This window comes from Carassius auratus, unplaced genomic scaffold, assembly GCF_003368295.1.
Source record: "Carassius auratus strain Wakin unplaced genomic scaffold, ASM336829v1 scaf_tig00216571, whole genome shotgun sequence".
NCBI lineage: Eukaryota > Metazoa > Chordata > Actinopteri > Cypriniformes > Cyprinidae > Carassius > Carassius auratus.
The window spans coordinates 21,965-39,903 of NW_020528639.1; the positions used below are offsets into that span (position 1 = coordinate 21,965).

At 35.9% G+C, this 17,939-nt stretch overlaps 1 protein-coding gene across 1 annotated transcript in view; it reads right to left on the bottom strand.

The window, feature by feature from the left end:
* Positions 1 to 10,434, bottom strand: part of LOC113098501 (uncharacterized) — a gene marked incomplete at its 3' end in the record, with an annotated part of 32,392 nt that extends 21,958 nt beyond the window's left edge. Inside the window, 5 exon segments of the mRNA XM_026263624.1 lie at positions 532 to 1,084; positions 1,742 to 2,350; positions 3,741 to 4,334; positions 7,555 to 7,656; positions 10,277 to 10,434. Of these exon segments, the coding sequence (XP_026119409.1) occupies positions 532 to 1,084; positions 1,742 to 2,350; positions 3,741 to 4,334; positions 7,555 to 7,636 (1,838 nt within the window).
* Positions 10,435 to 17,939: the final 7,505 nt, after the last annotated feature.

Sequence of the window (17,939 nt, forward strand, 5' to 3'; positions counted from 1 at the left end):
ATTAATCTTTCAGGGCCATGGCAGCCCCTATTATCACCATAAAGTCATCCACTCCCAGATAAAGAATTGAAGACATGGTGCCTCACAAACTGGAGGCCTGCACCAGTGTTAGCTGCTTGTCCACCTTTGTGTTTCAGGACTATTGTTGCATTTAGAACCTACACCTTTGTTGTGTAAGTTTTAAGATAGAAGTCAACCAATGGATTGTCACTTTACTGAGCCACAGAAATTCTGTATTTGCTCTCCTCCACATTAAGTTTCTTAACAAGCCTTTAAACAAAATAAAACACTGCACCAAATCCACTTTTCATAGTGTCAGAATGATCTAAGAGGAACACAATATCTTCGGCATCAGCAAAAATAGTACACAAACAAGAAACACAGAATAGCAGGGTACCCAAAAATAAACCACTAATGCACTAATGCTTTTGCAAGCATACAGAAGACCGCAGAAACACAAAAAGGAAAATTGTCTTACCTTTCTCTAGAAAATCCTTCAGTTCTGGATTTGGAAGGTTTACATAGTTCTTGAGCCTTTCATGAACAGTGTGGAGCTGGCTGAATTCCTTTACATTGAAAGCAAATGATGGATTGTGAGAGATGGCCTCAATCTGTTTAGGATCTGCATTTTTCACTCCAACACCAAAAGGAACAACTCCCTCAGTCTTTAGGGCAACGGCAGGTTCTTTGACACTGTCTCTTGATCTCCCCCCAGTCAAAACTATCAGAAATTGAGGAACATTTTCACCGGCTCGACCACCATTTGCTGGTGACAAGATAGTGTTTTTCATGAAAGTCAAGGCAACTCCAGTATTTAAACTTCTTCCACCTGCCAGACTGAGTCCACTTACAGCTCTCAGCACCTCATCTTTGGATTGATAAGTGTTCAGGTAGAAGTTAGGACTGGGTCTCTCACTGTGCTGGACCACAGAAACTCGTACTTTGTTAAAGCCTATATCCAGAGGCTCAATAACTTTGGAAATGAAGTCACGGATATAGGGAAAATCACTTCTCACATCATCAGAGCCATCAATTAAGAATGCAACATCCCTTTCTCCTCCAGAGGGACTTGGTGGTTCAAGATCTGTGAAAGATTTTAAAAAAGAGAGAATATAAAATAAATACAATAAAATGCTTAAATATATACAGTACAACATAAAAGTTAGACTGTACATTTCTGAAGACAAATGAAAATAAATGCAGGTTATTACAAAAAAAAAGTGGTGCAAAAAATATTTTATGTTGACTAATTTGACATGTACATTATAGTGATACTCATCACCACAAAACAATTGTTTTTTAGTCACTGGTGCCCACTGGTAGAAAGTATTTATTCACTGGCATGTTTGTTACCTTTCATTAACCAATTTGGAAATAAAAGTCTGATAACTGAGGTGCTGCATCATTTCAGTTATGCAGTATGTTTAATGCACAATTATATACATCTTAATATATTAACTGAATAAAATATTATTCAACAAAACTTGTGGGTTTCTCAGATAACAGTTCGGATGTTCCATTTGTGCCACACCCCACTTTATGGAATTTATATACAAAATTAAAATTTCACTAATCGTTGACTTTCTTCCTCATTTAGGGTGACCACTAGGTCAAGTATAATTTTATTTTTCTAAGCCACTGATATAAATAGAAGTTTCCTCTCTGGTCACACTATATACAATATATATATATGGTGATATATTTTATATACTTTTTTTAATATAAAGGTGCTTTAGCTCACCTGGTTCTGTAGTTTCCCCTTCAACAGTGACAAGTGGTGTCATAATATCACCAACAACACTTGACAAGTCAGCAAAATTTCTTCTGTAGTATGCCAAATCTTCAACAAAAGCGACAGTTTTCAGGAAACTTTCCTCCACTCGGCCAGCTCCAACAGCGAATGTCAAAACACCTCCTAAAGCTACTTTGTCTGCAATCCTCTTGACCTCATCTTCAGATGGTCCTCCTGTTATTAAAACCAGTACCTGCTGGATCCTCTCTCTCTTACGAGACCCAGCGGAGGGCTGAAAGTGGTTTTCTAGGGCATACTGTAAGGCTGCACCAGTGTTTAATGCACGTCCTCCCATCAAACTCAGCCGAGCGATGGCAGAGAGCACATCCTGTTTGGTGTTGTAAGTGTTCAGATAAAACTCTGTTTTCTGCGTTTCAGCAAACTGCATTAGTCCAATACGCACTCGCTCAGGTCGAACGTCTAGCCTTTTCACCACTTCGGTAATGAAATTCAGCACAGGTTGCAGGTTATTTCCAATATAGTTAGATCCATCCACCAAGAAGACAATGTCTCGGACAACTCTTTGAGTGTGGACTGTAGTAACATCCACAACTGTGCCTGGAAGATTTTATATAACCACAATTTTAGATATCTTAGTACCATTTAAATGAAGTTCAAGAACCTCAATTTGTGCTACAAGACAGTATCAATGGGTAAATTTGCATAAGAAAAGATATATGGTTTTGTAAAGTATTTTATTTATCTAGAGGAGTGCAGGGCACTAACTAATGCAGGGTTAGATGTAACACAGTTTAAATATTTTCACACATGCTAGGATAACCAAATTCACGATATTCTGTCATATCAACACTATATAGAGAAAAAATGTGCCAAAATTCAAACAGGTTTTAAAGATATCGCTGAATATTTATTTTACCATAGCAAAGGTACATTTCTGGCTGAAGTAAATTTGTCATTTCACTTTCAAGTATTAATTTAAAATGAGACAGCTCTGGTATTATTATGATCTCCAATCTTTTACATATCAGATTTAATCCCTTTTTAATGATTCAGATACTAGCAAATTCTAATTGCTCAGATAATATTCTAAATATTATTAGAACTATGCTATTCTATTAAAGTATTGCGATGTAATTTACACTGTTTACTTTTATGAATTTTAATGAGAAACAACAAGAAACAGGTAAATAAAGACTGACAGTCGATTAATGTTCAAGAAATGATTATTTCAATAAATAATTTTGGCTTGATAATGGGTCTCCTGTTCTATTTGAGCTGTGTGTGGAGGGAGGGGAGGGTTGTGTTCATCTCTGTGTTTTTCTGAATGACTGAATGTGTTTCTTCTTCTATTTGCCCACATTGTTTTGAACTATAATGCATAGCTGTGTCTTCTGATCAGGGCTGTCCCAAGCATGGTTGCAATGTATTCATTGTCAAACTCCAAAATTAGAATATTTTTAATTCTTAAAAATTGCATTATTCTATTTGAAAAAGTTAATCATTTTATTTTATTAACAAAATAGTTTAGTTTGTCTTGTATACTGTAATATTTTTTCATTAGATCAGATAACATTTTAAGCTGTCATGTGGTCATGTTACAATGTGTCCCTCAAATGTTACAATGCACCCACCTACAAGTCACGTTGTCACATTACACTTCCATTTTTGAGGGCAAATAAAGAAAGACATATACACTGTAATTATGAAACAAAGTGACATATTTGTGCAAGAAAGGTGTGAAATTAATATGAATAAAGATTATTTTCTAAACCACTGAATGTCAAAAAGGTTAGGTTGGACCCTGTGGTCACCTATATTTACCTTATTAATTTAAATATTTATCTATATAACTAATACTTATGAACAGTTCAATCTGTTTATATATATATATATATATATATATATATATATATATATATATATATATATATATATATATATATATATATAAACAAAATGAGTATGTTTGTAGAATTCTAAAAATTACCTTTGTCAGTTGGATCCTCTATTACAACAATACCAGACAATGTAGAGAGAGGGGAGATAATTACTTTGGGGTTGCGCACCATTGCCCTAAAGTCCTTCAGCATGAAAACCACACTGTCATCAAAAGCTATTTGCCCGAGCTCATCCTTATCGGCAGCCTTGGAGCCTGCAGCCAAAGTCAGAACACCCATGTTACGAAGGGCATCAGCTGGTTGTTGGACACTGTCTTTGGATTTTTTACTGGTTAGGAGCAACACAAGCTGTGGCACTTGATCTTTAATGCGGCTCCCACTCTCAGCTGTGAGCATGTTGGTCCTCACAAAATCCAAGGCAGCACCAATGTTGACTTCATTCGAAGGTCTGGGTTTTATTCTTGCAAGGGCAGAAGTTAGTGATTCCTTTGTACTGAAAGAGTTGAGGTTGATTTCCATTCTTGGGGTTGTGGAAAACATGGCCACTCCGACCTGCACCTGATCAGGACCAATCGGCATGGTGTCAATAAACCTTTTGATGAATTCTCGCACTGCATTGATAAGGATGGAACCCATGCTACTGTCAATGAGGAAAACAATATCTCTCTTCCCAACAGCCAAAGCTAAAAGGGGAGAGGGAAAGAAGAATTCTGCTTAGTCCTTCAGCAAATTCTAACCAAAATCAAGTAAACTAAATTAGCTCTCATCATTATTTAAAATTAATAATTAAGGTTTAGCTTGAAGGTTGTTTTACAAATACAGTGTATGAACTATCAAGATTATTTTACTTGACATAAAGATGGCATAAATAAATAATAAATGCAGTGAAAATTAATTAGCATTAAGTGATCATTCATTTCAAAATTGACTTTTTTTTGTGACCAAAATGTAATAATATCCTGAATAAACATACAAAAAACTTACAAAAATTTAGATATCTCTCTCCACTTGAAAGCTGTGTTACACTTGATTTTGTCTAAATATTGTCTTTTAGAGAGAACAATCAATGATGAGAGCAGTGAACTACAAAACTTTTTGTATGGTTCATTGGCAAACAGCAAATGTTTTTTACAGAATTGGTTTTAATCCAGGTCCTAGGGACCCACCACTCTGCACGGTTTGTATGTTTCTTATCTGCTCCAACCTGATGAGATGATGAACTGAATCAAGTGTCTTAAATAAGGGAGACACTCAATGTGCAGAACAGTGGGTCCCAAAGACTACAAGCTTAAAATATGTTGTATAAGTGTTGCCTCTAGAATACCAGACAAATAAATACTGAAAATATTTGTGGGAAAAATGAAGAAAGAAAAGAAACACTAAAAAAAAATCCACGTCCCTGTACTGTTATTATTTCCCGCTCGTCAGTTCACTATGGAATCCCCTCATATGATAATTACATACCTTCTGTGAACCCATTTTCAACCACAGTGGAGTGCTGGGCAACCCCATTAATGTATTGCAGTATCTGGTCACCCTCGCTTGCCACTGTTCTGACATCAGGAGCAGACAGAACAAAGCTTTTATCTGTAGCAATTGCTTCCAGCTGGGCAGTAGCAGAATCACCCACAGCAATGCCAAAGGTGTACACACTGGCCTGCTTTAGGGCCCTCTCGCCCTCACTGACATCATCAGTGGACTCCCTGGCACTGATGACCACCAGCACCTGGGGTACCCCTTCCTCAGCCCTGCCTCCTGCATCTTGGCCCAATAGACTGTCTGCCACCTCCTCCAAAGCGGCCCCCAGATTTGCCTCATAACCGCCAGGGTACTCAAGCCCCCGGATGGCACTGAGGACACTTTCTTTGTTGTCAAAGCTATTGAGATAGAACTTAATGTCAGGGTCGGCACCATAAAGCATAAGGGCTACACGGATTGCATCCCTGCCCACGGCAAGCCCCTCAATCACTCGGACAGCCAAATCACTGATGAGGGGGAAGTTGGCAGCTCCAACGCTCTCTGATCCGTCAATTAAGAGTACAAGGTCGGCTGGCTCAGGGGCTTTGAAGTGAAGTGGAGAGAGGACAGAGAGACAAACAAAATATAATGCAAAATGTGTGGGTTAAAAAAAGGAAAGAGGGAGAGTGAAAGGGGAGGGGTGCAAGCATAAAACATAATCATGGATAATTACAATCCATCATAAAAACACAACACAAACACATTATGCTGCATGTCTGCTGAACAAAGGAAGATGCTCTGCAACTTTCTCATTTTCATGCTCTAAATATTGTAGAATTAAGTTTACAGTGTATTTAGAGTAACTGTGTGTACATTACAAAGATTCTGTACTGTTCATGTGTTTGGGCAAGGCAATTGAATCTTTTCATCTTCTTGTGTTCAGTCAGACCATGCAGACTCATGTTACAGTATTCAGTGATAACAGCACCAGTCATGACTCTTCTGTCTCATCTTTGGACCTTCATAAAAAAATGTAGCTGTCAAATTTTTTTTCACATATTTGATTGTTGACCCCATGAAATTGCTCCACTATCACAGTTTTATTTCTTGTGATAACAGTACTAAAACCAAATTTATGACCAGGATATATTGAAAGGTTTGTTTAAATAGTCAGTAAGCTTTATGTCACAAACATGAGCCATGATAATCGACTGCATGGTGATATTAAGGGAGGGACAATAATGTTCTAGACATGTCTGTAATATAGGATGAGCCATCAATCATTTTAGCTTTATTTTCCAAAAGACATGATTTAGTAAATATAAAATGCATACAATGATCTTCTAAAAGTGGAATTTGTCATCATTTTGGAGCACACTATACTACTGATGGCTAAAGGCACAAACCTTTCACCTTCAGTTTATGGGGTCTTTAATGTTTAAATTTAGTGAAATACACCCTTTGTTTAGTAAACAATTCAAAGATGAGAACATTTGGATTCATCACCGTCTTAATTGTGGAGAAACACTTTTTGTTTTACTTAAATGGTTACACAGTGGAGACAGTCAGCACACGAACACATAAGAATCAGACATTAAGCTCTCAAGACATAAGCTGTGCTGGGTGGTTAGCCATCATCAGCTACTGATGATCTCTAAGACATAAATCAGTGAAATGACATCTAAAGAATTTAGGCTCCAATATGGAAGTGAATCTAACCTTCATTAATCATTTTTTTATGAATTTAGTAAAGGAATGGATGGATAAATAAGTGAATGGATAATGGCAGAGAGACAGAAAGACAGTTGATAGTTTTGAAATTCTGTTACATCTAAAATTCATTATTTCACGTCTATTTCCACTAATGCACTAAAAACAGCAGCATGCAGAAAAAAGTGACTGTGATAAAACTAGTCATTTTAACAGTAGGGGAATTGTTAATTGGGTTATTTCTAGTTAAATTTTGTCATGAATTACCCATAGGGCAACTGGCTGTGGTCGTTCCCGATGCTGACAGTAGCTCTTAAAACCTTTCAGAATTGGTGGTGTAAACTTAAAACTCAGTTATCCATTGAATTGAATTGCTATTGTTCATTAGGAGTTCTGAACAAACTACAGCATACTGCTCTGAATGGCTTGTAGTTATTGAAATCATTTATTTCTCTTCACTGTTTTGAATATGAGATTTCAAAGTTTTAACACAAGTGACCAGCGCTGATGGGGGTTTTCTGAAAATGCTCCTGTTGTTACTTGCTTTTGCTTTCTCCTATTCTTACTTGCTGTTGCACAAGTAGATATAATTAAACTTAACTTTACTTAAATTAAACTCTCTTCCCAGTCAAGGGAAAATAGCACAGTAAAATGAATATAGTGTGACATTTAAATCTCAAAGAAGAGTAAAGAGACAAAAAAAAAAAAAAAAAAAAAAAGATGGACTAAACTTACCATCCTGGGCTTCAAGTTTTTGGAACAGGCCAAAAACCATGACACCCCAGAGTGCATACAGTAACAACCGGCTCTTCCCCATTGTCCACAAAAGCTGGACAGCTGAAAAAAGACAACAAAACTGCTTTTAAGTTCTTGGGAAAATGTACAGCATACTAGAGTACAGGTATATGGGTACTCTCACACAACACCCCTTTATTTCAGATAGAACTTACTCAATTTCAATGGCACTAACACACATGATTTTTTTATCCACAGTTCTGAGATAACTTTGCACAGTCTGATAATGTTTTGCTTTCAAATTATAGGTGTCAAATGATCAATATGCTAAATATAGTCCCTTACTGGGTTGTTTGTGTTCTCATCTTATCTCATAAAATATAACATAAACATCCTCTGAAATACCTCTGGTCTGCTTACGTGTATTTTTAGGAGGAGAGGAAAAGTTTTGGAAGCACAGTGAGATTTATGTGACCTGTTTCCACCCTATGAGCCAAATCCACACAGCTGTCAGATTTCAGGATTTTAAAAGATTTTCTACCCACATCAACTGTCCTCACTTGCCAGTAAAAACCACTAAGAAACCACACTTAGAAAAAAAGCATCAGAGTACTGGACACAAACAAAAATGCCATAACATGCAGACAGACAATTACCTCAACACAGAATGTCCCCTCCCTTTTGAGCTCAGAATCACACTGAAAGGTTCTATTGTAAAGTGGAAGCCTACAGGAAAATAACATGTTTCCATCACATCAGTCTCAGAGTTGCTGGACGCACTGAGTCACAGGTTTTGGTAGTTGGTTGCCATGTGACCACAAATGCAAATCTGATTTAAAATTGTTTATATATATATATATATATATATATATATATATATATATATATATATATATATATATATATATATATATATATATATATATATATATATATTTAAATTTTAACAAAGTAAAGTGAACAAAGCCATGTCCTCAGTGAGGAACAGCCTTATTTGTCATGAGGAAAAATCATGTCTTATTCCAAATCAAACATTCCTGACTTATTCATTATACAAATAAATATGCCTTTAAATAGTTTAAATTATTTTATTTTAAAAGCAACCTGCCATCATGATAAGAAGTAGTGCTGTGAGAATGGAGCCAGTTTGTTGGAGAGTTGAAAACCAAAAGGAATTTGTAACCATCATCCAATATAGATGCCACCTAGTGGTGTGTCTGAGAAATAAAAACTGCAAGCAAAAATTTTAAACTTGGGCATGTGAATAGAAAATTACTGATATGCACATACTGCATATAGAAATCAAGAAACAAATATAATAATAATAATTAAAACCAGGTCAAAACATAAAAATATTTCCCCTCACATTCAAATAATGGAAATCTCTTTTTGATTATATTAATAATTACATTATTTTCAGTATGGTTTTGCTGCTTCATTCAGAAAAGTTGTAGAGAATAGACAACTTATTCAATACTTTTTTTTTAAGCACAAGCAACAATAATGTTATTGAAAACATATATGTGTACCAAAACCAAGCTCAGTCAAAAAAAACTTAACCGCCAAAAGAGTATTACTGGTGTCTCATTGCCCTCTAGTGGATTGAGTTGGAATAACTTCTTCTTCCAGACAGTCTTTCTCAACCCATGGCCAACAGAGGAAATCTAACGCCCACACTCTCAGGAAAAATGTGCAAAATGTTTTACTTTAGATAGTCACTGCATGGGGCAGTATAATCAAACTTTCATACCTTATCTTCCCCTAAAGGGTGCATATCAGCACCCTATAGTTCTGCGTATGTTTGTGGTGACAATTACATGAGTACATGATATACATGATATATATATGCAAGTCAATGGGAAAGTACTGCAATAGATTTAGGTTTTCTGGTGTTTTCAAGGTTCCACATCTGGTTCTGCTTCACTTAAGTTTAATGCCTCAGCTCTAACTCTCCCAGCGTTCTCTGTCTATCTGGCAAAGACAGTGGAAAAAAAGTGTTTCACATCACCCTGTCTTTGCAGTGCTGTGCAGAAGGTGCGACTTGAATAATCTCTATAATAGTTGAAAAGAAACACTCTGCCTCTGTTTAAATAAGTTTATAATCAATATTATCCGCATCCTTGTGAGTTAGAAAACAAAATCAGCATAACAACCAAAACAGACAGTAAAGATGGTCATTGTGCAATATATCCTTTTAGAAAAATTTGTATTTTACACTTTTACATAACATAATCATTAAGGTAAATGTGATCATATCACAAACACATGATACTGTAACAGTGCTCTCCAAAACTTTCCTACAAAATTTTTTCACTCTTAACACACCCTTAGAGCCCCTCCTCGTGTACTTTACTTATCAGAGCACTCTGCTCTGCCTCTTCTGCAATGCCTCTTCCTGTGGTGCAAGAAAAATCCCCTTTCTCGCAAAACTCTGGAATTTAGTGTACCCATAGAATTCTTAACATTAAAACTATAATTAAGAAGTAAAACCACCTACACATTGTATGCATTGGAAAAGTCATGCAGACAAATTTAACTTTACAGGGCAAAAAGGGTGCATACACAGCATATTTTAGTAAAAATGGATGTTGGCATAGTTTTAGAATGCATGCATACAAATACACTAAAACCCTACACCATCTTGTACAGTCTCACTTATGAACTTAAATGCTCCTTTTATAAAGACATATTTGCATGATTCATATATAACAAAGCAACTTACCTCTGAAATACAGAATTCAGAGTGCTGTATTCCACAGACGTTCTATGGAATTTCAAATTACTGCAAAAAGACAACTCTTATGTCATTATCTTCCTGGTATATCCTTTCTGTGAACTGTTCTGGATGGGACAGGCAGAAATGATGATGATTAGCTCGTTTGCTGGAGCTCAATTGTGAGACTCTCGTCCGTTGAGCTGACTGTGTGCTCTCCAGAGGAGCAGTGCCACTCACTCCAGCCTGTGACAGAACACACAACTCAGAGAATCCTGGAGAAAAGCCATCCAATTTTATCCACCCCTCCTACTTTCCTCTGCACAGAGAAGAAGGAAAAAGCACAAAGAGTGCAAAAAAGTGAGCGAGAGAGAGTCATAAATGAGAAACAGACCCAAGGCTGTATTTGGTATGGCTGTTCCTTATTGAGAAGGTGATGTAAGAAACCAGACCAAGATTTTTTTCTTATCTCTCCTTACACTCCTCTAACTCAACTTGTATCCTTGGCTACCAAACTGAAGGAATAATCCCAAACACAATATATGTACTTTTTTGCAAGACTCTTTAGTATATAAAAGTGTGGAGTATAAATGTAGAAGTATTTGAAAAAAAAAAATAGCTTTTTGGATTGGACTTAGATGACTGTGACAAACAAGGGTCTGGATGGAAACATTTGTTTCTAATTCTGAAGAGATGAATCAAGCATTATAAGATCATATTTTCTGCACTTTTTACACAGTTTATGAAAAAACACAGACATGTAAATCAGTTACATCTGCTTCAATCGCAAAACAATCAGAAAACACATTCAGATAATGTTTAAATGTTACATGTGTAACTATGGAAAAACAAGTTATTGGGCATTTCACACAATAAAATCATTTTCTAATTGTCACAGAACAAGCTGACCTAAGACGGGTGGATCAAAGTGAGGTGTCCTGAGAGGTCCGATTTTAAACTGAAAAGTAATATTATAATATGCATTTAATTCAGACCAGATAACACCTGTTTCTGTTGCTGTATCTCACTGTTGAATTAACTAGCAGAGCTCACTTTGCTCTGAAATATGGAAGAATCCTAGCGAACAAACAACTGATGCCCATGATTCAATGCAGCGATTACTTCACAAATAAGAGATGTGTTGACAAATTCTGCTCAACTGTGTGCAATTATAATAGATCAATGTCAAGTTAAAGAGACCACACATTTAAATTATGGAGAAGTGATGCAGCCTAACGATTGTGGGAAAGAACAAAAGTTTCCCCATTTGAATCAACTTTGTTCCCACTGTGTAGAATTTAAAGAAGTATCTTGAGAAAAATACAGTCTGTTTCCTTATAGGGCCTTTTAATGTTTTCATCTGTCCTCTGTTCACCAGGACCAGCTGTTATACTGAGCTATTAATGTTTGAGAAAAAGAACCAAAATCCTGTTTGCATTTTTTGAATAGGCCTACATGACTGCTTCGACATGTTGTCCTTAGTCCAGAAAAAGAGAGGCATTTACAAAATAGATAAATAAACAATTAAGTTTGAAACCCACTGAAGCTGATAAAATAATTAAGAAAGAATATATGTATTTTATATATTTTACTAGGTATGACCACACTCTTTTAATAAAACAATTATGATTATAAGGCAGTCAGTAATAATAATCTGATTTAAAAAATAAATAAATAAAGACATTGGGTCTCATTCATGAAACACGAGCAGAACGAATTTTTGTGTAAATCGCGTGTAAAGTGGTTTTGGCGTAAATTTTCGGATTCATTAAAACGTTCGTATTTTCCAAATGTTAGTTGGTACGAAAGAAATCTACACCTGCTCCCAGCCACGCGTAAATAGTGCGTTTAACGTCTGAACGTTTTGCTCATTAATACGGCTGCATTTTAATTCATAATCGGGTACATATTTACACAGCATTTTGAAAAAAAATATTATATATATTAATTACATACGGTTTTTCTTTTAACTTTTATAATGAGAGCCAGTAATAGCCCTTACGGAAATTAACCATGGTTTTACTACAAATGAAACCAAAAAACCATGGTTACTATAGTTAAACCATGGTAACCACAAATTAACCATGGTTTTGCTATATTAACCAGTTTAACCACGGTATATGTAGTAAATCTGTGGTTAGACAAATGGGAGTCAATACGCCAAAAAACCATGGGTTACTACAGTTTTACTATAATAAAACCATTGTAATTTTTCGTAAGGGAGGATCTGTAATATGCTGCCAAACTTCCTTTTTTAGGACCTGATACGCCACTAGTACGCTTGAAAATAAAATGTGGCGTTTTGAATGAACTTCTGATAATAAAACTTCAATTTCTGCAGCTGAGAAATGTTTCTTTTTCAGTCGCTTTTGAGAAGACATGTTGAAATCCTTCGTTTGGTGTCATAATATGATGCTCATATATAGTTGTCAGTCGGATTTAATAGGCGGGATTTATGGTAATTGAGAGTGAGCGTGCACGCGCGTCCCATTTACGACTGATTGGAATTCATTAACACACACACACATTTCACTATCACATCTGACGTTTACGAAGTTTTTGTGAATCAGGAGAAGAGTTTTCGGGAAGTTCTCTTTACGCGCAAATCACTCAGATATTTACTCGTATATTTACGAATGTTTCATGAATGAGACCCAATGCTTTAAAACCTTTATTGTAAACCCATGTCTCAGAGGCTTCATCTTTTGTGCATGTAGACTCAGTCAATTGAAAAGAAAGGCATTTTTTCTTCTTCTTTTTTTAAACAACAAAATGTTTTTTTTGTGTGTGATTGTGTGTGTGTGTCTGGTTTTGGTGCACTGGACTGATCTAAATGTTGGAAATATTACTTGACTTTCATGCTTGTATTGTATCAATTTTAATGGTTGGTTCAAACCACAATTTATCTTTTCATAGAAAAGTTTGATTTGTTGTCCAAGGGTTTCCATGGGTAACTGGATGGATTTTGTGGAGTTCTGTGGATTTCCCAAAACTGTACCTGATCAGAGTTTCCTCTGCTTAGTCATGGAGGATGCTGAGTCCCAAACCAGCCTGCTAATAGTAAAACTAAAAGAAACTTTGAGTGATGTATGGTGTAATTTTATGGGCCGTTTCACCATTTTTATTAAAAAAATATACAGCAGAGTGAGGAACAGGAGAATAAGAAATCTCTTGCATGAGTACATACAGAGACTCAATATGTCAGTGCATGCGTTCTGAGTTTGATCCAGCATGTCTGTGCACATACTTTTGGTAAAGTTTTTTCCCACATCAAATGCAGATAGTCAAATGCCTTTTTTTTACTTCCAAGATTGTTAGTTCTTCTCTGCTCCTTTAAATGTTAAAATATGTCCAAATCTTTAATCAGCAATAAGTATGCTTTGATACAATATATATTGCATGATGATTTTTGAGGATGCAATAAAGATACATGCACAATTGCATTGACAGTGTACATTATTTTGTAGCAAATGACAATATAATAATATTATAAAATATATTTACTCTATAGGGAAAATCGAAAAATAATAATGGTAGCATTCTGCTGCTGCACTGACAAAGAGCCAAGTGGAATTAAGTTTTTGGTTCTTACTTAATATGGTCAGCTAGAGCCAGTGAAGATAAGTAAACAGTTGCAATCATTGCCAAACATCTGTAAACACCTAGCTTAATTACCAAAGAAGTGTTGGCTTGCCCCAATAGATTCACTGAGTTCATCCAGCTAAGAACTACTTCTACTTTCAGTCCGCTCTGAAATCAACCTTTTTTCTTTGTCACAAAGTTACACATTCAGCAAGTCCCTTACGAAAAAGTTTATTCAGGTGTGCTATTAGTATCCTTCTTTTAAAATTAAAATAGGAAAGTATGCTTTTAGTTTACATTTAATGTACATCTCAGAATTGGGCTTTGTGTACTCCTCATATATATATATATATATATATATATATATATATACACTTAAAATTACATTTAAGTATACTTACAAAAATTCGAAATATATTTGAGCTATACTCCTAGAATCCGTATTTTCATTATTACATGGTAGAGGATGCTAGTACACATCTTCTGTGAAGTGAAGAAGAAAAAAGAAACACCACATACTAGCACATGCAACAAGATCATCTGACATGACAGCATCAAACCTGTAACGCTATGGAATAAAAATGACTGATGAAGAGGTAATAATTACAGTTGAGCTTTGGGGTGTTGATCAACTCCATCTATTTTTTGTTTATCATTCTTAATCCAATTCAGTCTTTGTCAGGAGAAACGGGCTGGATTCATTTGCGGGTTACACTGAGCTTTATTGAACGCAGATAAGACAAGGCAGATGAGTATCGTTCCGTAGTTTAGCTCGTTCGACAGCCGAGACCCAGAGAAATGAGAGCTGGAATCTTCTAGGAGTACTGCATTCATGAGAACAACAGGCAGAGCAAAACAGCAAAAGACACTGGGGCCTAAAGACAAGACATGGCGAGTACACAGACCAGCTCGAGGTATTGGTAAGAGTTACAACCGTCTGACAACAAACAGAGAAACACAGGTAATTATAAAGGGAAAAAATAGAAGAGCATTGAGAACAGGTGGCGAACAATTAAGGTTAACGACGGAGAAACAAGGAGGGCGAAGAAAACTCAAACCAAACAGGTAGACGCAGTGAGCTGTCAAACCATCCAAACACACATTCACAACCCCAAAAGGCAGGTGATTAGCCCCAAACCCTGACAGTCTTTTTTCAGCTTTTTGTTCAAAATGTTATTTCTTTATTTTTTTATGAAACACATTAAAGTGATAAAAAAAATTATGCATGGCACTAGAATAAATGTTTTTGTTTACAAGCAGATAATCTGTTCTTTCTTTGGATGCTTTGTATGTTCGTATATTCACAAAACAAATATCTAAATACCCTTTTCTTTAACATGAGCTTTAGTTTTCTATAGTTTTACACAAGGCCAGGAGGGCACAGACCATCAATAAAAATGATTCCCAGATTGCAGATTAGTTCCAAAAACAGGCTGAGCCAGAGCAACACAAACCACAAACTCAGTTAGGGAGTTTAGTCTTAAAGGAACTACTAGATTCTAATGCACCTAAAATGGACACAAAACCATTTTATGCATATAGCAGCACGTATGCTCAACCAAAACATCTAAATGATTTTCAGCCGAGACGGAGGTTCAAAAAGGCACCAGCTGTCCTAATAGGATGACCTTATAGGACTGTAAGCAGAGTCAGGACAGAATGTTCATGTAGATCGCAGCTTATCATCTGATTATGCTGATTTCCGAACTCGCTTTCTCTTTCATTTCTGTGGGAAGACTCTAAATCAGATGAAATGGACTTTCAGAGATGGTTGGCAGCTGTGCACAGCATGTGCAAAACACATTTCTAAAGTCCCCCTTTCACCATAATCTTTTCCCTTTTCTCTCTCTGGCCACTTTCAGGGGTATATCTGTTTTGAATTTAACTTCAGCATTTTAAGATTCTTCCCGTGGTGTTGCAGCCTACAGACAAAAAAAGCTGGCACCAAACAAATCTGCTCATCCAAAGCTTTAGGGGATAAAAAAGTGCATATGCTGAGTCAGGATTACACGTTAGTGATGAGTGCAAAAGTTGTGGTCATATGTTGTGTCCAGATTTGCTCTGGCTAGCCAAAGTTGCGACCATTGGTATTTTTCTGCAAATCTGTTACAGATCACTAACATCACGAGTACTATGAAAATAAAAATGTGTGCTATGATCACAAGTTCTGTTGCACCATTCAATTTTAATTGAATGGTACATGATAACCTGCAGTTATATCATGATTTACCCATTTGCTGTTAGTATCTTAGAATAGGTTTCTCAAACAAGCAACATGAGCAAGAATTACTTTTTTGCCATCTATTTAACAACCAATCTGGAATAAAAAAGACCCAATGTTTAAGTCTTTGGCCCTCAGAATGGTTTAACTGCTCACAAATCCTCCGTTCCATCTGCCAGCAGCAGCCACAGTTTAACCCTCCCTTGTTGCTTCATTGACTCACCGATTTATCTGAACAATGAACTCGATTGAGATCTCACTGGGTGTCCCGTACATACAGTTGCTGTTTTAAAATTCTGAACCTAGTAACCATGACTACAATGCCGCAATGACTAATGCCTCATAATGCATACAGTATTCATGGCTGGGAATGTAGTCAAACTGGGTGTGATGGAACTTTTAGAATATACTGTTTAACATGAGTAATCAACGTGCGCCTTTGAAAAAGACAGTGTGCTTGAAAACCATTCTCAATTTTTCCATGATCTTCACTGAGGCTGGAAATGAGAATTTCCATGATTAAAATGAATCATGCCTAATGTTTGTTTGGGCAGCTTCACATTCGTTAGGCTTAACATTACCCTCAACTCATGTCCAGCACAAATGGAAAAGTTTTTGTGTAAACTATGAGAGTAAAGAGGAAAGAGTGGAGAAGTACAGGAAACAAACATTGGAGGAGTACTGTACTACTAATGGTTAAGCACACAGCCATGTTGGTGACTAACACACAAAAATGTTAGCACAGTTCTTCATTAACCCCTTAACTGTCACTCACATTTTTGAACATTGACTTTTTTTTTTATATAATTCATGAATGAAAATATTTTGTAACATGATATTGATGTACCATTTATATGCTAATGCAATGTCTGATTTTAAAATGGGTTTTAAAGGATGAATTTTGAGATTTTAAGTTTTCAGTCGATATATAACTTCTGATGATTTCTAAAATGTGATAGAGAAAAAGGCAACAAAGAAGTCTTTTTTTAACAAAGGTCAAAACTCCAGTTATAATTTAGAATTTTGAGGTTGCACTCTTGTCATAAATTAATCGATTAGTTTTCCTGCATAATTTTTAGCAAGCAACATTGGTAAAATATATATTTGGGAGTCTTAGACCTTTCCAACGATATATAGTTTGTCAAGTTTAGATTAGATTTAATTGTAATATAGTGAAGTAAAGGTAGGCGTCCCACAGAGTGGACGGGTGACAGTTAACAGGTTAAGGCACCTTAGAAAATGATGAGCAATAGTAATAATTCAGGTTCTATTGAACCAGATGAGCAAGCAAGATATATTGAAAACATTACAGTGTGAGGAACATCAAGAATATAGCTCTATAGATATAAACTGCCTGGCCAAATAAAATAAATAAAATAAAATAAAATAAAAATAAAAATAAAAATAAATAAAATATTTCTCTATATGGATTCAAACAACAAATAGCCTTTGTAAGATTTAAAAAATGAATCATTTTTCCAGTAATTACTAGGTTTCTTGCAGTGTGTAGTTTGGAAAACATACCCATGTCCATTTCCCAGGATGACAGTGCCAAGATTCACCAGGCTCAATCTGTGAGAGATTGGCCACCACAGAGTACTGACCTCAACCCCATAGAAAGCCTTTGGGATGTGCTGGAGAACTGCCTGTCCAAGTAAAAAATTAAAAATAAAATAAAGTTTCTAACTTTAGTATTTCATTGGACTGTCTTAAGCTTCGATTATATTGTGCATTTGTTGTGGCAATGTTTGACAATGTCATGCAATATCCCAACACTTATTTCCATCAAGTCTTGTTAATTAATGTTTGCCTGAGATCTTGCGATGACAATGGGAGAGTCAAACCACTCCATGAAGTTGTCTCCAACAC